General features: G+C 33.8%; 1 protein-coding gene across 10 annotated transcripts in view; it reads left to right on the plus strand.

Moving 5' to 3' along the window:
- The window catches only part of SLC9B1 (solute carrier family 9 member B1), a 72,333-nt gene that overhangs the window by 38,025 nt on the left and 9,720 nt on the right, over positions 1–24,588 (plus strand). For 9 of the 10 annotated variants that reach the window (XM_042984114.1, XM_042984115.1, XM_042984113.1 and 6 more), the window contains 3 exons: positions 171–313; positions 1,632–1,759; positions 21,251–21,438. In XM_042984114.1, coding sequence (XP_042840048.1) covers positions 171–313; positions 1,632–1,759; positions 21,251–21,438 — 459 coding nt within the window. The remainder of the gene's footprint in view (positions 1–170; positions 314–1,631; positions 1,760–21,250; positions 21,439–24,588) is intronic. The other variant, XM_007080981.2, reaches the window with a different exon arrangement.

Here is a 24,588-nt window from a genome sequence, read left to right on the forward strand (position 1 = left end):
ATTTCTTATCGCCAGCCCTTTACTTATGCTGCCTTCTCTACTTGTATGTAATCTGTCCTTCACCAAAGTAATGATGTAGTGTGTTTAGAGAAGGAAAATTAAACATTTCTCTTTTCTAACTTAGAAAAATGAACTGAATCAGACATGTTTTCTTTTCTTTTTTTTTAAAGGGATGTTACTGGCAGGTTTTACCATCAGGAATGTTCCATTCCTCAGTGATTACATCCATATTAATAACACATGGTCTTCAACTTTAAGAAACACTGCCCTTACCGTTATCCTAATACAAGCTGGGCTTGGACTCGATCCACAGGTAGATTTGCAACTATATCTTGAATAAAGATATTTTAAATATTAGAGGCTGGTAGAAAAGAAAAAGAGGCAAAAAGACTCCAAGTGAAGTCTGTAAGCAAAACTAAGATAAAGAACAAAGATTTTGCAGAAATATTGGCATCTTATAATTTCTACTTCTGGTCATCATTATTACTGATATGAAGAGAAATCAGTGTGATGTAAGATCTCTATTAGAAATCATCTTTAATTATTTTCATAGAGATAAATGTCCCTTGTACAGCATTTGTTTTGTTTGGGACCTGTGGCTTTTCTATGGATAACTATTTACTTTTCAGTTAATAGTAAACTTGTGGTGCTTGGGTGGCTCAGTTGGTTAAGTGTCTGACTCCTGATTTTGGCTCAGGTCATGATCTCACAGTTCATGAGATTCAGCCCCACATCGGCACAGAGTCCGCTTGGGATTCCCTCTCTGACTCTCCCTCTTTCCTTGCCCCTACCCTGTTCTCTCTCTCTCAAAAATAAATTAATAAACTTTAAAAAATAAACAAAGGGTAAGGTCCACTCCTAAAAGGTTTTTACTTTTGTTTTGTTTTTCAAAGAGATTAAGAATTTCAGTAACATTTTTATTTAATGACTTTCTTCCCCCACAGATGTTATGTTCCTGATTATCTGTGCATTATTGTAGAAGCTAATCTTTTAAAAGATCACAACCTAGGAATCATAAATCTATTTGGGTTTTAAAAAGGTGACTCTCCATGAATAAATATAACAGCTACTGAAACAACAAATGTATGAGTTTAGTGAAAATATCTCAAAAGCATAAAGACAGTGACAACTTATTATAAGCTCCAGTAGAAAATTTGAACCAATGAGAAAATTCTAAAGTTCTCCTTTTTAGTGAATTATGCTGTTTTTAAGTGATTTTTCTCTTTTGGTACATTGATATTTTCTATTATAATTATTAAATTAACCAAACAGGTCATTTCTAAAAGTTAACTGATGGAAATAAACCTATAGGTCATACTTTTATTATACTCTTTATAAGAAAAATTAAGGAAGGTAGAAATAGTTATTTAATTACAGAGAAATGGATATTTTGAAATAATTTAGGTACAACAGTATTTTATAAAATGTGAAGTACTTTATATATAACCCAATCTGTGATTACATATAAAATGAGCTGTATTAGCATTTCAAGCCCAGTGAGACAATCTGGAAGATTTAGCTTAATAAAAGCTAATTACTTAAAAAAAAAAAAAACTATCTCAAAATTTACTTAAATAACTTTCTTGTTCACCATTGTAAGTTGTCTAAATGTGACTATTTTTATATTTCAGGCTTTGAAGCATTTGAAGAGAGTTTGTTTAAGATTGGCTCTAGGTCCATGCCTCATAGAGGCATGTTCAACTGCTGTTATTTCCCACTTCCTTATGAATTTTCCCTGGCAATGGGGATTTCTTTTGGGGTAACTTTTTCTCATTTTTCTCTATGAAAATATTCGGTTAAGAATGCTTGGTTTGAAATTATCAAAATATTCAGAATATTATATAGACAAGCTTCTCATTAAACTTCTTTTCACAGTAGGGGTACCTGGATGACTCAGTTTAGCATCCCACTCTTGACTTTCGCTCAGGTCATGATCTTACGGTTTGAGTTCAAGCCCCACGTGGAGCACCTTGCTCACAGCATGGAGTCTGCTTGGGATTCTCTCTCTGCCCTTTCCCACCTCATGTTCTCTCTCTCTCTCTCTCAAAATAAATGAATAAATAAACTTAAAAAAAAGTCATTTGGGGTACCTCAATGGCTCAGTTGGTTAAGGGTCCGACTCTTGATTTTGGTTCAGGTCATGATCTCATGGTTTGTGAATTCGAGCCCCACATCGGGCTCTCTGCTATTAGTACGGAGCCCCCTTGGGATCCTCTGCCACCCTCCCCTCTGCCCCTCCCCTGCTCATGTGCTGTCTCTCTCAAATATAAATAAACATTAAAAAAAATTCTTTTCACACTGGTAGAAAACCTTGGAAATGTGTTGGTCAGAAGCAGAGCCATATCCTAAATCTACCATATCCTTAGCAAACATGCAGTCCCTGAATGTTTAGTGCAAGATAATTCATCAATTTACTCCTTCTCTCCTATATCATTTTCCATTTCTATGTTTTAACCCATCCAGTGGCCTCTTCCTTATAAATTGTATGTATATATTATATACATATATATGAGATTTTACATATAGATATTATAACCAAAACACTCTTTCCCTGTACCCAATGTCCCATCTATTTTTACCCACTATCCATTTTCTCTTCATGTCCAAATTCCTCAAAACAGTAGTCCATAATCACTCTCTCTAGATGCTCAACCCCTTTTCATTTTTCAATATATTTACCTTTTGCCTCCATTTGAATGTAAAGTTCACCCATTATATACTTACTGCCAAATCCAATGGATTTTTTAAAATTTCTTTTTTATTATAAAAGTAATACCCAAATGCATTTTACTTTTGAAAAATTAGAACTTTACAGATAAAACTAAGAAGTCTTTTAACCATGCCTTCAAATCCTAGTGCCCATACCCGTACCCAAAGTAACAATTTTTATGAGTTTTATGTTATTATTCCATAGACCTTTAAAAATAACAGTCCAGACTTCTAAAGAATATATATTATATATATGTAATATATATAATATATATATTTATATGAAAATAGATAAAATAATATTCTGTTTTTCCAAGGATTTATCTACTGTATACATATATAATATATAAATAATATCAAAGAGTGTATCACTATGTTTGCGATTTTCTCTCTTTTACTCAACAGTATTCTTGAGATTTATACACTTAGAAATATGTAGCTCATTTGTTTAATTGTTGTATAGTGTTATATTGTATGATAATACCAGATTTTACTTACAGTGTTCCAACAAATAGCATTTTGTTTGTCTCACTTTGCGTAAATGTGAGTTTTCCTAGAATAGTTACCTAAGTTACGCGCATTTTCAGTTTTGATGGATACTATCAAAGTGCCTTTAACACGTACCAATTTGCCCTATCACCAGCAGGGTATGAAAATGGCTGTTATTTGGGGCGCCTGGGTGGCGCAGTCGGTTAAGCGTCCGACTTCAGCTCAGGTCATGATCTCGCGGTCCATGAGTTCGAGCCCCGCGTCAGGCTCTGGGTGGATGGCTCAGAGCCTGGAGCCTGCTTCCGATTCTGTGTCTCCCTCTCTCTCTCTGCCCCTCCCCCCTTCATGCTCTGTCTCTCTCTGTCTCAAAAATAAATAAACGTAAAAAAATGGTTGTTATTCTTTCAAATCCTTGCAAATTATAATATCAAGTCTTGATATTATCAAACTTTATGATATCTTCCAATCTGGTGAACAAAAATTGATTATTTCTTTGTTGTTTTAATATGCATGTATGTGATTATTAATGAGCTTCAGTATTTTTATATGAGCCTGTTCAGACCTTTTTCTATTTTTCTGTTGAGTTATTCTTTTCTTTCTTATTGATTATATCAATGCTTTGGTACAAGTATTGCAAATACATGTCCTAACATACCACTAGATATTTAACTTTGCTTATGATGACTTTTTTTTTAATCTAAAAATGATATTTTATTATTTCCAACAGATAGAAGAGCAAATACATAAAACCATTCCTTGACCTTGAAAATCAAAAAGAAAAACCAGGGCGTGGGGAGGAAGAATATAGCTGCTTTTGATATAGCAAAGGGCTTTTTTATGTAATCAAATTGATCAATACTTCTGTTTCTGTTTAATGCCTTTCTATGTGTCATTCCAAAGATCCTTTTTACCCATATATCTATGGTCATAAATATATTCTTCTATATATTATTATTATTACTTTTAAGTGCATTTTAAAAAATTCTTTTAAAACAGTAGAGTTTATTATGTGTGGGGATCTAGCTACATTCTTTTTCCACATGAATAGGTTGTTGCCTCAGCACCATTTATGGAAAAGTTCTTTTTTTTCCCCCTTGATTTGAAATGTTGATTTTGTCATGTAACAAACCCCAGAGATTTGTGTTTTTTTATAATTTTTTTAATGTTTATTTTTTTGAGAGAGAGAGGACAAGAGTGTGAGCTGGGGAGGGGCAGAGAGAGAGGGAGACACAGAATCTGAAGCAGGCTCCAGGCTCTGAGCTGACAGCACAGAACTGCAAGATTGTGACCTAAGCCTAAGTGGGACACTTAACCGACTGAGACACCCAGACACCACAGAGATTTGTTTTTATACTTGTGTTCTGTTTTTCTTCCAATCCATTTTGTCTATTTCTATGTCATTATTACATGGTTTTAACTATCTTGCCTTTACTAAAACAGTATCTTCATTTTTACATCGACTTGGTTTTTCATTCTAAGCTCTTATTCTCCCAAATGAATTTTAGAATCAGGTAGTCAAGTTCAAGGAAGAATCCTGAGAATATTTTAATTGGCATAGCAACGAATTAATAAATTAATTTGGAGGAGAGATGACACATTTATAATATTGAAGAGTTTTTATCCATAAATATGACATATCTCTCCATTATTTAGGTGTTATATTAAGTTCTATGTTTATAATTTTTGGAGAGATCTGGGTCTATCTTCATAGTTTTGTTCTCAGGTGTTTTATGTTTTTTATTGATGTTATTAATAGATTTTTCATAACATTTTCGAATTAGTTTTTGCAGATGTATAAGAAAACTACTGATTTTTAAAAATACATTTTATTGAGGTATAGTTCACATAGAATAAGCACTCATTTTTAGTGAACATCTCAATGAGTTTTTTTATAATGAGTTTTATAATGTAATTATATAGTATGTACTCTTTTATTTCCGGTTTCATATGGTCAGCAAGTTGTTTTTGAGATGCATCCATATTATTCATTCCATTTTATTGCAGAGTATTATTTCATTGTATGAAATATACCACCAATTTTATTCATTCACTTGTTGATGGATATTTAGATTGTTTCCAATTTAGTTGTTACAAACAAAGCTGCTATGAACTTTTGCATTCAAGTCTTCGTGAAGACATTTGTTTTCATTTGTTAGAGAAATGCCTAAGAGTAGATTTGCTAGATCATATGGTAAGATATTATTTAATTTTATTTTAAAAATGGGGTGCCTAGCTGACTCAGTCAGTAGAGCATGCTACTCTTGATCTCAGGGTTGTGAATTTGAGCCCATTTGAGTGTAAAGATTACTTAAAAATAAGTAAATAAATAAACAGTGCCAAAAATTTTCCAAAGTATTGTAGCATTTTACATTCCCACCAATAATGTATAAAATTCTAGGCCATCCACATCCTCTCCAATACTTCATAGTGTCTCCTTAATTGAACATTTTTTAGTTGTATGTGTAGTGGTACAAAGTTATAGTTTTAGGCAAGGGAAACAGAAGAAAAATAAACAATTGGGACTTCATCAAGATAAAAAAGCTTCTGCACAGCAAAGGAAACAATCAACAAAGCTAAAAGGCAACCTTTGGAATGGCAGAATATATTTGCAAATGACATATCTGATAAAGGGTTTGTATCCAAAATATATAAAGAACATATAAAACTCAACACCCAAAAAACAAATAATCCAGTTAAAAAATGGGCAGAAGACATGAATAGACTTTTTCCAAAAATGGCTAGAAGACTGATGAAAAGATGCTTACTATCACTCATCATCAGAGAAATAGAAATCAAAACAAAAGTGAGTTATCACCTCACACCAATCAGAATGGCTAAAATCAACAACACAAGAAACAATAGGTGTTGGCAAGGATACAAAGAAAAAAGAATCCTTGTGCACTGTTAGTGGGAATGAAAACTGGTACAACTACTGTGGAAAACAGTATGGGGCACACACACACATACACATATACAATGGAATATGAGCCATAAAAAAAGAATGAAATCTTGCCATGTGCAATGACATGGATGGAGCTAGAGAGTATTAATGTTAAGTGAAATAAGTCAGAGAAAAACAGATACCATATGATTTCACTCATGTGGAATGTAAAAAACAAAACACGTGAACATGGGGGAAAAAAAGAAACCATAAAACAGACTGTTAACTATCGAGAACAAACTGAGGATTGATGAAGGGGGAGTAGGTATGGGGGTGGGTTAAATGCATGATGGGTTATGGAGGGTGTACTGGTAGTGATAAGCACAGAGCGCTGTATGTAAGTCATGAACTATTAAATTCTACACCTGAAACTAATATTCACTGTATGTTAACCAACTGGAATCTTAATAAAAACTTGAGAAAAACAATAAAGTTGTGGTTTTATAGTTTTTCATCAAATTTAGAATTTTTCAGCCGTTATTTAAGTATTTTGCCCCTCTTTCTTATTCTATAACTACAACTACACATGTGTTAGACTGCTAGATATTATTATGTAGGTCCCTGGTACTCTATTAACTTGTTTTACTCATGTTACTCTCTGTACTTAATTTGCGTCTTTTTCCTCAGAATACTTCTTTATTAGCATTTTGTTTATAGACCTAATTATATTGGACTCTGTATAAAAATATGAATTCTTTTATTCTTTAAATAGGCAAACATATGTAATTACATAAGATAACAGCATCTGATTTTATTCCCATTTTATATAAACAGAGCACTATTTGTTTAAGAGAAGCTGGCTTTTAATAGGTTACTACTAGAGTGCTTTATGTCCCTGTTAGGAAGTATATTTTGAGCATATTGCATTTTCTTTTTTGTACCTAATGGCTTTTCAATGATGGTGCCATAGATGATTTGCTTTTTTGTATATATAATTTGGGATTTCAAATGTTGAATCATCAAAAAGCATTAAAAATTACCATTCTAAATCACCCCTCCGCCACCACCACCCCCCAAAAGAGAAAGAGCATTACCCTGGAGCTAACTCATGTTTTGCTCCATGCCTATTGTTTCCATATTTGCCCTTTTCTGTTTGTTTTTGTTGTTTTGTTTTGTTTTCATCATGGTAAGTTTATTCTTTAGTCCCCATCACCTATTTCACCCAGCCCCCCTTCCCACCTCCCTCTGATAATCCATCAGTTTGCTCTCTGTTAAGAGTCTGTTTCTTGGTTTGTCTCTCTCTCTCTCTTCTTCGCTCCTTTTTTGTTTGTTTCTTTCTTTCTTAAATTCCACATATGAGTGAGATCACATGGTATTGTCTTTCACTGGCTGAGTTATTTTGCTTAGCACTGTACTCTCTAGCTCTATCCATGTTGTTCCAAATGGGAAGATTTCATTCTCTTTTTATTGCTGAACAATATTCCATGTGTATATGTACACATACACATATATATGTATATATATCACATATATACATATATGTGTATATGTATATATATCACATCTTTCTCCATTCATCTAATGATGGACATTTGGACTGCTTATACTTCATTTTGGATATATTCCACTGCTGTGTCTTCAAGTTCATTGATCTTTTCTTCTGCAGTGTTTAACCTTCTATCAATCCTATCCAGTGAATTTTTTTAATAATTCAGATTTGCATTTCTTTGGTCATAAGCCATCTTACATTTCTTTCCAGCTTTATTGAGATAATGATTCACATATAACACTTTGTAAGTTTAAGGTATACAACGTGTTGATTTGATACACTTATATATTGCAAAATGATTACCAACATAGCATTAGTTAACACCTCCATCTTATCACATACTTGCCTTTTTCTGTGTGTGTGATGAGAACTTTTAAGATCATCTCCCTTAGCAACTTTCAAGTATATAATACAGTATTATTAATTGTAATCACCATGCTGTACATTAGATCCCCAAAACTTACTTATCTTATAATTGCAAGTTTATACTCTTTTGACCAAAATTTCCCCATTTCTCCCATGTACCAGACCCTAGTAACCACCATTTTACTCTATTTCTATGAGTTCAGCTTTTTTAAATTCCACACATAAGTGAGGTCATGCAGTATTTGTCTTTCTCTGTCTGACTTATTTCACTTAGCATAATGTCCTCAAGGTCCATCCATATTGTAAATGGCAGGATTTCTTTCTTTCTCATGACTGAATACTTGTCCATTGCATATATATTGCACACATATATATACCATACACACATACACACACACATATACATACCACATCTTTATTCATGCATCCATTGACAGAAACTTAGGTTGTTTCCATCAGATACTACATTTTTTATTTCCAAAATTTCCATTTGGTTCTTTATTCTGTCTGCTGCTTTCCCCCCCATTATGTTCATGTTTTCCTTTAGATTCTTAAGGAACATATTTATACGTTCCATATGTAACATATTTATAACAACTGTGACAATATATTAATCTACCAGTTCCCTCGTTGCTGTCATTTGTGGATCTATATGTATTAATTGATTTTTCCCCCTGTTGTAGGTTACATTATCCTACCTATTCATGTGTCTAGTGATCAGATGCTGGGTTTTGTAGGTTTTACATTGTTGAAATCTGGATTTTGTAATTTTTCTTTAGAGTGTTAGACTTTGTCCCAGAAGGCAGCATTAAATTATTTGTCAGTTAGTTGATGCTTTCAAGTCTTGGTTTTAAGATCTTTTAGGGATTATCTAGAGTAGCCTTACTGTAGGGCTTCTAAGATGTGGCCCTTCTGAGTCTACTGAATGCCCTATGTGTTTGATGAGGTATCTCCACTCTAGTTGGTGGGAACCCAAAGGTTTTCCCAGTTTTCTGTGAGCTCTAGAAATTATTCATCTTACTGATGGTCAGTAATCTTTCTTTATGAGTTGTACTTGTCCACATTTGTGGGTTTTACTCTATGCCTGCTCTCAGTAGTATTCAACCAAAGACAGGGAACCCTTCATGCCAATTTCTGGAAATTTCTTTATGTCTTTCCTTCCCTCAGGTACTCTGCTCTGAAAATTTTAGCTGCCTTGGCTTCCCTAAACTTTTTTCTCCTCAACTCAGCAAATGTGTTGGGCTTTGTTTGGTTTCTCTCCACTACAGCCTTGAAATTGTTCCCAAGCAGAAAACCTGGGCAATGGTGAAGTTTAATTCATTTGTTTCCCTTTTCTCATTTGTAACAGTTCTGTACTGTCTGTTGTTCAGTGTCTGAAATTTGTTGTCTGGTTTTCCAGGTGCTTTCAGCAGGAGGGTAATTGCAGAACCTATATTCTTTTACAGCTGTAAGCAGATGTCTTACTTCTGATTTTTAAAGGTTGATTTTATATATGACTATCCTGATGAATGTTCATATCGGTACTTTTAGTTCTTATATAAACTTCCTGTCTTCAAATAATTAAACTTTTGTCGCTTCCTTTACCAGTGTTTATACTGTTATCTCTATTTTACTGTGTTCAATTGAGTATCCCATCAATGTGAATATTAGTAATGGAAAAAAATAGATGTTTCTATTTTTAAAATAATTTTAATGAGAATTCTAATGCTTTGTCATTAATATGATGTTTACTGTAGGGTGTTAGTAGATGTGGTTTATTAGGTTAAGGAAAGTTTCCTGAATCTTGTTTGTCAAGAGGTTGCCTCTTAATAAAAAAAAAAAAAAAAAAAATACTATCATTTTTTTTTTCCCTTCAATCTGACGTTATGAATTATACTGGCAGAGTTTCTTAATGCAGAACCATCCATACATTTACAGACTTGGTCAGCATTTTTATTCTTTTAATAAATTGATGTATTCAGTTTGCTCCTATTTAGGATCATAAATGAAACTAAACTGTGGCTTATTTTCTTATGCTATCTTTGCCTTATTTTTATTTTTTCTACCTCAACCCCTACCTATCTTTGCCTTATTTATGATCGTGTTATTATTTTGCTATGACTGCCTCAAATCCCTTCATGTTGATACCTAGCATTTTAATGCAAGTTAAATAATCAATATAAATTTTCTTTTCTTTCATCGTAGTTTTTTTTCCTTTTAAAATAAAGATAAGTGTAGAAGTTACTAAGATATGTGAATATCCTTAATTTGTATTTCTGTTGCAACAACTTCTGGATTCATTTTTCCTCCCATTTGAGTACTTTCACCAAAATGATTGTGAACGTGGGTCTTTGTGTGACAAATCTTTTGAAGCTTTGTATGCTTGTGAATATTTTCACAGTATTATAAAACCTTCATATTTGAATGACTATTGGACTGATTTTAAAATGTCCAAAATGGGGGCATCTGGACTGGCTGGCCGGTTTAGTTAGCAGAGCATGCGACTCTTGATCTTGGTGTCATGAGTTCAGGCCCCATGTTTGGCATAGAGATTACTTTAAAAAAAAATCTTAAATAAATAAATGAATGAATAAATAAATAAATATTCAAAATTATTTTCCTTGAACTTTTAAAAATTGTTCTGCTTTTTCCTTGTATCTAACCTTGCTATTGAAAAGTCTGGTGTCAAACTAATTCTTATTCTTTTGTTGATAACCTTTCTCGCTGGATGTTTTTAGAATTTCCTGTTTTAATTTTCTTAAATATTACTATAAATTATTTAGACATGGGTTATTCTGTTTCCTGTGTGACCTTTTATTTAGATTTAAGGTCATTTGTCTTTAATTAAGGGAAATTTACTTTCATTATTTTTTTGAGTATGCCATCTTTTCTAATTTCATATATTTATATTTATCATTTATATAATGGCACATCTACTGCTATTCTTTTTTTCAAGATTTTATTTTTAAGTAATCTCTACACTCAGCATATCCTTCTCACTCATTGTAATCCTTATCTATCTTGAATTCTACTTTGTCAGATATTAATATTTCTCTTCCTGCTTTGTTGTGGGTACCCTATTTGGAATGAATTTCTCCATCCTTGAATTGTTAAACTTTTTATTGAAGTCTAACTCAGATACAGAAAGTGTAAAGTACATGAATGTACAGTTCCTTGAATACTTAAAAAGTGAATATTCATGTAACCATCACCCAAATAAAGAAGTATAGCACTGCCAATACCCCAGAAGTGTCCTCATGCCCTCTCCTAATCACTTCTCTCCATCCTCTCCACAGATAACCACTATACTAATTTCTTACACTATAATTTAATTTGCATGTAGTTGTACTTTATGTAAATGAAACCGTATAGTATATATTCTTTTGTGTCTGCTCTTTAACTCAACATTATATTTGAGATTCATCCATGTTATTGTGTGTGAACATAGTTTACTTTCTTTTTTGTATAGTATATCATTGTATGAATATACTAGTTTATTTGTGCATTCTATTATCAGTGGGAATTTGCATAGTTCCTAGTTGGGGTTGTTATTACTAATGCTCTTACATTCTTGTAAATAACTCTTGGTACACAGTTTTCTAAAGGTACTTAACTATGAGTTGAATTGTTGGTTCATGGGGTAACTATATGTTTAAAACTTTGGATTATGTCAAAATATTTTTTGAGAATTCCTAATTTACATTTCTACCAGTAGTATGTAAGAGTTCCTCTTATTCCAAACCCTGCCAACATTTGGAATCATCAGTCTTTTTTATTTGAACCATTCATATGGGTATGTTGTGATATCTCATTGGGATTTTTATTTCTATTACCCTGATTTCTAATAAGGCTGAAGAGTACCTGTTATTTCCCATATTTCTAATGGGTTTTTGGTGGTTGTTTTTTTCTGATTTATTGGTAAGAGTTCAACATATTCTGATACTAGTCCTGTGTTAAATATGTTACAAATATGTTTTTTCATTCATCAACTACCCATTCTCTCTTTTAATGGTAGAAATTCTTCATTTTAATGTAGCCCAATCTGTCATTCTTTTTCTTCATTCTTAATACTTTTTGTTTAAGAAGTCATTCCATATTCAAAGTCATAAAGATATTCTGTATATTATTTTCTAGTAATTTTACTATTTTACCTTTTACATTTAAATCCATAATCTACCTTAAATTGATTTTTATGTCTAGTACGATATAGGGTCAGGTGTCTTCTTTCTCCCCGCTTCTCTACAGTCAGCTTAGGAATATCCAAATGACCCAGCACAATGGATTTAAAAAGCCACTTCTTCCAGTCACATTGCTCTATAGTGTAACCTGTGTCATAAATAATGTGTCCAGATAAGTATGGCTCTGTTTCTGGACTCTCTATTCTTAACCAATGGTCTATCTTCTGTGTTAATTACTATGGTTTTATAATAAGTCTTTGTATCTTGTAGAACAAAACTCTCACTTTTATGATCTCCAAATCACTTTTATGATTCATAACACTTCGTATTTCCATACAAATTTAGAACCAGTTTGTCAATTTTTACCAAAAAATTCTGATTGAAATTGTATTGTTCTATCAATTAGGAGATGACTGATACCTTTATAATATTGAGTTATTCAATTCATGCTCATGGTCTTCCCCTCCATTTATTTAGGTATTCTCTAATTTTTCTTTTTAATTTTTTGATGTTTATTTATTTTTTTAATATGAAATTTATTGTCAAATTGGTTTCCATACAATACCCAGTGCTCATCCCAACAGGTGCCCTCCTCAATGCCTATCACCCACTTTCCCCTCCCTCACACCCCCCATCAACCCTCAGTTTATTCTCAGTTTTTAAGAGTCTCATGGTTTGCCTCCCTCCCTCTCTAATTTTTCTTTTTCCCCTTCCCCTCCCGCATGGTCTTCTGTTAAGTTTCTCAGGAGCGTGAGCAGGGGAGGGGCAGAGAGAGAGAGGGAGACACAGAATTCGAAGCAGGCTCCACACCCTGAGCTGTCAGCACAGAGCACAGCCAGGGGCTCAAACTCACGAACTGAGAGATCATGACCTGAGCTGAAGTCAGATGCCCAACCGAGTCACTGAGGCACCCCTAATTTTTCTTAATCAAGGTGTTTTTATTTCCTACATAGAGTTCCTGTATATATTTAATTAGATTTATTCCTAGGCATTTGATGGTTTTTGATACAATTATAAATAGTACTTTTACATTTTTAATAATATTTGTTACTGGTATTTAGAAATATTATTTATTTTCCATATTGCTTTTGTCTCTAGCAACCTTGCTGTGCTCATCAGTTCAAATTTATCTATAGGTTGCCTTGGTTTTTCTACATGTACAGCTGTGTCATCTGTGAATAATGACAGTTGTACTTCTTTCTTTCCAATAAGTAAACCATTTATTTTTCTTTCTTTATGGTACTTATTAGGCTCTTCAATATAATGGTGATTAGAAGTGGTGATAGTAGACATCTTTGTCTTGATTCTGTATTTGTCATTAAGTTTTTTGTAGCTACCCTTAATTAGATTAATGAAGTTTCCCTACATTCTTAGTTTGCTAAGTTTTTATTGTAATTGGGTGTCAAATTTTATCAAATAATTGTTTTGCTTCTATTGAAATACTATGAATTGTTAATTCTATTCTAGTGAATTATGTTGATTAACTTTCTAATGTAAACCAAATTTTCATTTATGAAATTGATTCAATTTATTCATCATACTTATAATTTTCAACATTTTTGTACCATTTGTCTTAGGTATATTTCTTACTAACAACTCAGAAATAAATTTTAATTTTTTTAAAAAATGTTTTTCTTTATTTTTGAGAGAGAGACAGAGCACAAGTGGGGGAGGGGCAGAGAGAGAGAGGGAGACAGAATCAGAAGCAGGCACCAGGCTGAGCTGTCAGCACAGAGCCCCATGCAGGGCCCAAACTTGTGAACTGCGAGATCGTGACCTGAGCTGAAGTTGGACACCTGACTGACTGAGCCACCCAGGCACCCCAGAACTAAATTTTTAAAACTCAGTCAGAAAAGCTATGTCTTAACAGGTCCATCCAACCGATTCCTTGTAGGTCAATTTTGACTTAACCTTGCTTTTATTTCACCTTTTAAAATATTACACATTCCTGTAAATTTTATTCTTTTTTCACTTTTCCTACTTTTTGTTGGATTACCAGCATTTTCTTTGTTACACTTTCATTTATTCCCTTAATATTTAGAAATTACAAACTCATTCTCCTAGTGATTACCTATAATTTTGTAAAAAGCATACTTAAAATTATAGCATGTTTTCAGTTTTCTCCACTCCCTCATATATTTCCCCACCAGTTGATATAATCTAGAATTTTTGTCTAAGATTATTTATAAGTTTTCTTTACAATGAGTACTTCTATAGATTTAACAATGATTTTCACTGCTCATCATTATGTCTTGTGATTATAATTATAATAATATAATAATAATTAATATAATAATTATAATAGCAAACATTTATATAGTGCTTGCCATGTGTCAGGCACTTTGTGTAGTATTTTATAATTAATAATTTAATCTTCACATAGTCCTGTGAAATAGGTATTATTATTATTCCCATTTTTTTGTTTTGCATACAAACTGAGACAAAGAGATGTACATGGTTTTCCTAACATCAGATGACTAAATAGATAGATCCAGAACTTTTACTATGTCTAGAGAATTTATTTTTTTAGCAACTTTTCTAAATGTTTATTTTTATTTATTTTGAGAGAGAGAGAGAGAACATAAGCAGGGGAAGGGCAGAGAAAGAGAGAGAGAGAGAGAGAGAGAGAGAGAGAGAGAGAGAATCCCAAGCAGGCTCCACGCAATCAGGCCAGAGCCTGATGCAAGGCTAGATCCTATGAACCATGAGATCATGACCTGAGCCAAAATCAAGAGTTGGACATTCAACCAACTGAGCCACCTCAGGTGTACCCTCCTTTTTTATTAAGAGTCTTTTTTTTGAGCCTTTATTCTTAATGTCTACACTATGCTGCCTATACTCTCTTATTTTTTTTAAACCCCTTTATTTTGTACTAAATATTTTTCCTGATGAGTTGATCTTCTAGTTCTTTTCAAACTGATCAGTGGATGATAAACTGAATCCTGGAAAGTCTGAAAATAAATTCTGTGTGACTCAGTATTGAATTTTAGATTCAAAATTATTTTCCCTCAGTACTTTAAAGAGACCAGTGTTATCTCTTTGTATTAGTTTTGCCCATGAGGAATATTTTATAAAGCTAACTATTAATTTCTTTCCTAGGTAATCTAACCCAATCATTTTTTTTTCCCTTTGGAGGCTTGGTTTCCTGAATTTTTCCAATTAAAATCTTCTTGCTATACAAAGTACATTCCTTGGACAGCAACATTAGTATCACCTAAAAGCTTGTTAGAAATGTAGACTCCTGGGCCTTATCCCAGGCCTTTTGAAATTAATCTGCATTTTAATGAGATTCTTATGTTATTTTTTTCATATTAAAGTTCTAAAAGAACAGTCTCAGATAAGTCTTTTTTCCTTAGTGAAATTTTTCAAATATGTACAAGAGTAGAGAGAATAATAACAAAATAACAAACGTCCAAATATCCTTAATTTAAACTTAATAGCCCCTAAGGAATCCTAAAGTAAATTACATGCATAATGGTATTTCACCCCTATATCCTACAGAATGCATTTCTAAAAGTTAACAGCATTTTTCTAGCTAAATTAACAACAATCCCTTAATGTAATCAGATGAGTCTTAACATGTTCTACTCAATATTTGGTGTGATGTTTCAATCAGAGGAATATGTATCTATTTTTTTTCCAGGTCTTGATTATATCTTTTATCTTTCCTCAGTTCTCTTGTATTATGTCCTTTTGTAATTCCCTCCTCCATACCTATTAAGCCTTCTTTATACTTTTTATATGCTTACCTTTTTGCAGTACACACTGGAAAATTTTTCTCTGCACAGTTCTCTAGCTTATTAAGTCACTCTTTAGCTATGTTTATACCTATTTTTTTTAATTTGGAGAATTTATTGTTAATTTCTAGGAACTATCATCAAAACTTTATGGACAGATGCAATATACTTTCATGATTCAGAGGATATTTATAGTTATTCTGACATCATGTTTTGGTTGCTTTCTTCCTAGTATATCTCTTTTCTCAGGTATAAATTTTTTTCCACTTAATGAACATGGTTCCTCAATTCAAAGTGATGGATTCCCCAAATATTTTGTAATACTTTAATGGGGGCTCATTTTTGTGTTTTACACTTCCTATTAGCTTGTTATTGCTTTATCTATTGGCTTTTGCCTTCTTGCAGGGAATAGCCCAATAATGTTACCAAGCAAGGTGTCTAGAAGCTCAGGCTGAGATTAAGATTCTTACGCAGTAATGTACTGAGGGAGGTCTCAGTTGAAACTTCTGAGTGAAGAAAGCCAGAGAGACTATGGGGTAAATCAGTGGTTCCCGAACTTTGCTGTACATTAAAATCACCTTGGGAGCTTTTGAAAATCCCAACAATCAGAAGAGTAATGTCAGCAAGATAGCAGAATATGAAGCCCCAGGCTCTTCTTCTCCCACATTACTGACTTAAAAACATAAGAACCAAATTACCTTTGTGAGAAATCCAGAAACCACTTGAGAGGTTGCAGCATCCTGTCCAAGTGCAAGGTCAAGAAGAGACACATTGGAGTAGTTAAGACATTTCATTGTATTTACCCACCGTACCTCATCCCCTCCCTGCACAGCAGAGGAAATCAAGAGAAAACTCCCAACCCCTGGCTTATCCATCAGGAAGGAAAGAAAGAAACTGGGACATGTGTCTACATTCTGGCATTTTGAGTCAAGGGACAGGTTTCTGTCTCACCTAACTCAGAGTGCTGACAGAAAAAGAGTGGCACACTTTGGATACTGAGGCACATTGAAAACAAAGGTGAGTCCTGTGGGTTGCTCTAGCTCCTGAGATATTGCAGTACTGCAGACAGACCTTAGGGGTGTTCTGGAGCAGAAAAAGGCAAAACTTTTCAGCTGGAGATAATGTACCCAACCCTGAGAAGCTGCATCCCAGAAATGTTTGAGAGACCCCTAGAATCTCTAGCCGAGCTGATTTGTGAAGAACTTTCTCTAGTGAAAACAGTTCATAAAGACAGGAAGAAGTGACTGTTTTTTCAAGTATCCAAATGATGGCTCCAACAAAGGAATGAAATGAAACTCCAGAAATCAACCCTAAACAAATGGAAATGTATGAATTACCCAACAAATAATTCAAAATAACCATCATAAAGATGCTTAATGAGTTCAAAGAGAACACAGAAAATCTAAAATAAATCAGGTAAATGATGCATAAACAAAATGAGAATACCAACAAAGATGAAGAATCTGTAAAAAGCAAACAAAAGTAAAAATTCTGGAGCTGTAGAATACATAACTAAATTGAAAATTTTACTAGAGAGGATCAAAATCACACTGTATCAAGCAGAAGAAAGAGCCTGTGAACTAAAAGATTGGTCACTTGAAATTACAAGTCAGAGAAGCAAAAAGCAAAAGAGAAGTGAAGAGATCCTAAGAGATTTAAGGGATACTATTAAATGGACTAATCTACACATTATGAGAGCTCCAGGAGAAGAGAGAGAGAGATGTTCAGAAAACCTACTTAAAGAAATAATTGCCAAAACTTCCAAATTTGAGTAAGGAAATAGATATACAAATTCAAGAAGCTCAAAGAATTTCCACTAGAATAAGACTAAAGAAACCCACACTGAGACACATACTCAAGCTGTCAAAAAATACATAAAGAGGGGAAAAAAGACAGAGAATCTTAAAGTGTCAAGAGAAAAGCAAGATCACCCATAAAATAGGATTTCTCAGCAGAAACCTTTTATACCAGAAGAGAATGAGATGATATATTCAAAATGCTGAAAGAAAAAACCTGCCAATCAAGAATACTATATTCAGCAAACCACATGTAAAACTTTTATGACATTAAATTTGGCAATTATTTCTTGAATATGACACAAAAAGCACAGGCAACAAATATGAAAATAGATGAGACTGCATGAAACTTAAGAATTTCAACACAGAAAAGGAAACAAAATGGAAAGAGTACACGGAATGGGAGAAAATAATTGCAAACTATATCTGAAAAGGTCAATGTTCAGAATATATAAACAACTCCTACAACTCAACAATAATAATTTAAAAAATGGACTTAATAGTGGGCAATGGACTTGAATAGAAATTTCTCCAAAGAAAATATACAAATAGCTAACAAGCATATGAAAGTACTCAATATCTGTAGTCATTAGAGAAATGCAAATCAAAACCACAATGAGATATAAGCTCACACCTATTAGGATGATCATTATCAAAAAACAAAAGCAAAATAGGGGCACCTGTCTGGCTCAGTCAGAAGAGCATGCAACCCTTATCTTGGTGATGTAAATTCAAACCCCATAATGGGTGTAGAGATTACTTAAAATCTTAAAAAAAACAAAAAAACAAAACAGAAAATAACACAAAATAAAGATTGGCACAGATGTGGAAAAATGAGAACCATTGTGCTCTGTTGTTGGAAATATAAAACAAGCAGTTGCTATGGAAAACAGGTTGGAAGTTCCTTAAAAAAAAACAAAAATAGAATTACCATCTAATCCAGTAATCCCACTTTTGGGTATATATACAAAAGAATTGAAAGCAAGATCTTAAAGAGATATTTCCACATCCATGTTTATTGGAACATTATTCACAAAGTCAAGAAGTGGAAGCAGCCCACACTGACAGATGAATGGATGAAGAAAATGTGGTATATACCTAAAATGGAATATTATTTACCTGTAAAATATAGATAGAAATCCTGTCACATTCTACATCATAGATGAACCTTGAGGACATTATGCTGAGATAGATAAGCCAGGACAAATGCTGTATGATTCCACTGATCTATTTAGAGTAGTCAAAATCCTGGTAACAGATAGTAGTATGATGGTTGCCGGGGGCTTGGGTGGGGGAGAAAGGAAGGGGAGTTATTTAATGGATATAAAGTTTTAGTTTTGTAAGACAAAAAAGTTCTGGAGATCCGTTATACAACAATGTGAATATAGTCAACAGTACTGAACTGTGCCTTAAAAATAGTTTAGAGGGTAAATTTTATGTGTTTCTTGCCACAATTAAAAACATTTTTTTAATCCTAGTACTCAGGTCAAAGACTGATCTTAGATCAGTATGTCTTAGAATGGGATCCAGGCAGGGGCACCTGGGTGGCTCAGTCAGTTAATTGCCACTTCTTGATTTTGCCTCAGGTCATGATCACACAGTTCATGGGATCAAGCCCCACGTGAATCATTTCATCAGGCTTGTGCAGACAGCACGAATTCTCTTTCTCCTCTCTCTGCCCCCCCAGCCGGCTCACCTGTGCAACCTCTCTCAAAATAAACAAAGAAAAAAAAATGAGAGCCAGGCATCAGTGTTTTTAAAAGTACCCAAGTACATAGTAGGCAACTTCTAAGATTATTCCCAGTGATCCCTGCTATCTAATATTTTACACCTTTGTGTAATACCCTCTTCTTGAATATGGGCTGGACTTACCTGACTTGCTTCTAATGGACAAAATACAATGGAAATGATAGGATGTCAATTCTAAAATTAGGTCATGCGAAGACCATGGCTTCTACTTTGCATGTTATCTCTTCCATTCTCTTTAATTGCTTATCGTGGGGGAAAGCAGCTGCCATACTGTGAGTAGCCTGTTAAGAAGCTCCCATAACAAAAGATTGAAAGCCTGCCAACAGCCATGTGAGTAAAATTGAAAGCAGATCTTCTACACATTTCATGAGGACCTTGATGCAGAGGCATCCAGCTAAGCCACACCCAGATTCCTGACCCACAGAAGTGTGATAATAAGTGTTTGTTGTTTTAAGCAATGAAATTTGGGGATAATTTGTTAAGCAGCTACAGATAAATAATATACCAGGTGATTCAAATGTGCGGGAAAGTTCAGAAACAACTGAACTGGGCAAATAAGCTTTCAGAGAATTCTAGGCTCTCTCATTCGGAAAGACTGTACAGTCAGAGGCAAAGGCACTAAACTGTCAGACCCTCACATCAGTCAGTAATTGACGGGAGCTGTCTGGAAGAAGTAGTGGGAGGTAAACCTCCTTAGCACCCCCAAGTAATCTCTTCTAAGCAGGGGAAGGCTGCTAGAAAGCTGCAGGTGTTGGGGGTTAGCAGCCAACAGCAGCAGCTGGGGGATGTTGGTAAACGGTTTCTGCTGGGGCACCAAGAACATCTCTACACAAGGTATATATTTCAGTCCTTATAAAGTTAATGTGGCAGAGATGAGGTAAAGTACTAAATAGGATATACCAACAAAGATGTTCTGAGCAGGAGTTTCCCCATTCCTCATGCATGTTATCATCCACACTCATTGTTCCTTCTTTGGGGCAGGCATCTCTGTTCTTTATTGACTTGCTCAAGAGTTAGAAGTAGGAAGGAGAGTACATTTGTCTGGCCATTGTTACAGTGGCATTCCAAATAATCACCTGTTGGATTTCTTCAGAGATCCCTCCTGCTCCTAGCATCTGCCGTTTCTGGGCTTGGAGCATTTTTAGAGGTATACCATATCGGGGTGCCTGGGTGGCTCAGTCAGTTAAGCATCCAACTTCGGCTCAGGTCATGATCTCACAGTTTGTGAGTTTGAGCCCTGTGTCGGACTCTGTGCTGACAGCTCAGAGCCTGGAGCCTGCTTCAGATTCTGTGTCTCCCTCTCTCTCTGCCCCTCCCCTGCTCCTGCTCTGTCTCTCTCTCTGTCTCAAAAATAAGTAAGCATTAAAAAAAATTTTTCAAGTATACCATATCTTTTGTAGCAATGTTTACTCACACACACTTGGCTTATAATTTCTTTCTTCAATCTTAAACTGTCTTTTATCTTACTGGGCTATACGTATTTCCTTGTCCATTGAGGATTCTCCTCCTTTTTTTTTTTTTTCTTTCTAGTTAGGTTATGAGTTTTCCTATTATTTTTACATCTTCATCTCAAAGGATTTAGGGATGAAGGTAGAGACAATTTGTGCCCAAACCAACATCGTGAATGAAATCTCTATAAACTTTTAGGCAGCACTAAAAAATGTGTGAAAAATTTTACCACTATTAAATGACGTTGACCCAAAAGCAGAATTTTTACTTTTGAAGTTATTGTAAATCTGTAAAGGCTAATATATTTGTTGTGAAATTTAATATAAAACACTTTTGTTAAAATGATGTTTTAAAATTGGTTTTCAAAGTCTTTCTATTAGTTTTGTAGTAGGCGCTGTCTCTCCTGCTGTTGTTGTCCCTTCCATGCTACTTTTGCAAGAAAATGGATATGGTATTAAGAAAGGCATTCCAACCTTACTAATAGCTGCTAGCAGTTTGGATGACATCATAGCAATCACTGGATTCAGTGCGTGCTTGAGCATAGCCTTCTCCTCAGGTAAACAAAATACAACTGCCACATCATTCACAGCCTTTTCTGGTTCTTTTAAACAAGACTTCTGGCTTTCCTCCTTATTAAAATTTATTTATTTTTACATGTATCGTCTTTTCGTTCTTCATAGAAAGTTCACTCTAGAGCAGGGAAGAAACTTCAATGGATTGAGAAACCACTATTTAACACAAACACTATTTAATAACCATAGATTTAAATTAATCTGACAACCCATATTATCATTTTTCCGTTCATGTTGCTTTGCAAATTTTATCAGTTTTCAATAGAAATTTTTAAGCAGCAATATTATTAGTACTGCTAATATATTTAATATATATTTCTCAAATGTACCTTTTGGGCCATCATTATAAATAGCTGGTTGCTCTATTACTAAGACATCTTAAATATATAGAGTATGGACAACTGTGTGCCTTTTTGGTAGTGGTAGGACAAGATCTGCAGCACTTCTGAATCCCAAGGTAATATTTGATCTTGAATGTCACTCTGCGCAAATTGTGAAAGTAAATGTTTCCACGTTTAGTAATGCTTTAGTTATTCGCAATGTTTGAAATTCAGTCTTCTGTTTTATTGAAGCACCAAAATATTTGAGTTGAAAAGTAATATGTACAGTTTATCTTAAGATCAAGACCCAAATAAATAAGAAAGGAAAAAAAGGAAAAGATAAACTCTGCAGCATATCCTCAGGAATAATAACTCTTTTTAAAAAATTAATTTATTTAAATTCAAGTTAGTTAACATACAGTGTAGTATTGGTTTCAGGAGGAGAACCCAGTGATTCCTTACTTACATATGACACCCAGTGCTCATCCCAACTAGTGCCCTCCTTAATGCCCATCACCCATTTAGTCCATCCCCCCCACCCACTTTCCCTCCAGCAACCCTGTTTGTTCTCTGTATTTAAGAGTCTCGAATGGTTTGCCTCTGTCTCTGCTTTTCTCTCATTTTTCCTTCCTTTCCCCTATGTTCATCTGTTGTGTTTCTTAAATTCTACCTGAGTGAAATCATATATTTGTCTTTCTCTGACTGACTTACAATAACTCTTTTGATATATATCCACCCAGACTTCTCTTTCTCCCTTTCTCTATCTCTTTCTCTCTCTGTCTTCCATCCCAATATTCTTATAAAATTATAAGAATTGGTCATACTTTCTTGTAACCGGAGTTGTTTTGCACTTTGCTGTATATCACTAACAAGTTTCTTTTCAGTAAATATATTTCCATGACCTTTTAAATGGTTGTGTAGTTTTCTTTTGGCTGTATCATACTTACTTAACCTGTTGAAAATTGAAGTTGACTCCAATATTTACTGTTAAAATAATGCATGGTTGAATGTCTTATAGCTAAATAGTTGTACCTAATCTTAACATTTTCATAATCTCAAAAGTGGAATTGTTGAGATAAAAGTATATATAGTTATAAGCTTTCTGACATATATTACCACAATGTCATGTCCTAGCAGGGTAAAAAACCTTGCTACTTTCTCTTCACCTTCTTCAAAACTAGGTATTACTAGTTTTTTATACCTTTGTTAATTTGATAGGTGAAAAGCGAGGCTTCTTTAAATGAAGTGGTTTGAATACTAGTGATATTTTAAAATATTCAAGTTTATTGGCCATTGGCATCTTGGAATGTTTTATACATTGCTTTTCTTGAAATCCTTTGCTTTCGTCTTACAGGTGTGTTCATCTTTCGTTCTTTTTGATTTGTCAAGATTCTGCATAAAATTAGGAATGATAACCTATACTCTATAGTTATCGACATTTGTAATTTTACTTTAACCTTTATCTTTTTTTTGTTTGCAATTCAGAATTTTAAAATTTTTATTGTCAAATCTGGAAATCTTTACCTTCATGACAAGTATCAGTAATTCTTTCAAAAAATATTTTTTGTGCTCCTCTTCCATTGTGCCAATAGCTGTGCCAAATACTGAGGATAAACACTGAACGGCAATATTAGCTTTTGTTGAGTAATTGCTTTGGTACTTGCTCCAAGTTCCATAGATATTTTCACTCATTTAATAGTCACAATGGTACTATGTTCATTTTACAGAATAGGAAACCAAGGAACAGAGGTTAAGTAACTTGGTCAAAGTCACAGACCCAAAACTGGAAACCCAGTTTTCACTGAGATGCAACCCCATACCCACACTTTTAAGTACTATTCTATACTATTTGACACAGCAGAGAAGTCCATGTGGCTCATGTTCTCAAGGAGTTTGTGTTAAACAAAAAATTACAAAATGTGATAAATAGTAGATAGTATGCGGTGCTACACAGCATGCTACAGGAGATCACACCGAATTTGAGGAGGACAGAAAAAGTGAAAAACCAAGCAGTTACATGCTTAGAAAATCTTCTCTTGACTCATGACTGTATAAACTGTCACTTAAAATGTTAAGGACTTTCAGGATTTTATTTTTACGTTAGATCTTCAATACGTCTATATTTTGGAATATCATAGATATGGAGACCTCATCTTATTAGGTCTGGGTCAGTTGGCCTTTTTATCATTATATAATGTTCTTCTTTATCTCTTGTGACTTTTTTGTATTTGACTTAAATTTTATTTTGTTTGATATAAGTATAACCACCCTGCTGTCTTTTGCTTACCATTTGCATGGAATATCTTTTTCTATCCTTATAAAAACTCAAAGTGATAACTTAATTTCAGTCACATATGAAAATTCTAATCCTTTACATCTCACCCTCTTCACTTTGTAATCCATGTCACAAATTAAATCTTTTTATGTTGTATACCCATTAACAGTCTTACGGTTATATTCATGTCTTTATCTTAAATTCTATAACAGAACTGAAAGTGATTAACTCACCACTGTTACAGTATTACAGGATTCTGAATTCATCTATGGTATTTACCTTTACCAAAGATTTATATTTGTGTGCTTTTGTATTGATAACATCCTTTTACTTCCACTTGAAGATTCCCTCTAACATTTCTTGTAAATCAGGTGTAGTGGTGATGAACTCCTTCAACTTTTGTTTATCTAAGTCTTAATTTTTTATTCATTTTGAAAGGTAATTTTGTAGAATAATATTCTTGATTGGCAGTTTTTTTTTCTTTCAGCACTTTGAATTTATCATCCCACTCTCTTCTGGTCTTTTTAAGGTTTCCACTC

The sequence above is a fragment of the Panthera tigris genome, chromosome B1 (assembly GCF_018350195.1).
Source record: "Panthera tigris isolate Pti1 chromosome B1, P.tigris_Pti1_mat1.1, whole genome shotgun sequence".
In the NCBI taxonomy this organism is placed as follows: domain Eukaryota; kingdom Metazoa; phylum Chordata; class Mammalia; order Carnivora; family Felidae; genus Panthera; species Panthera tigris.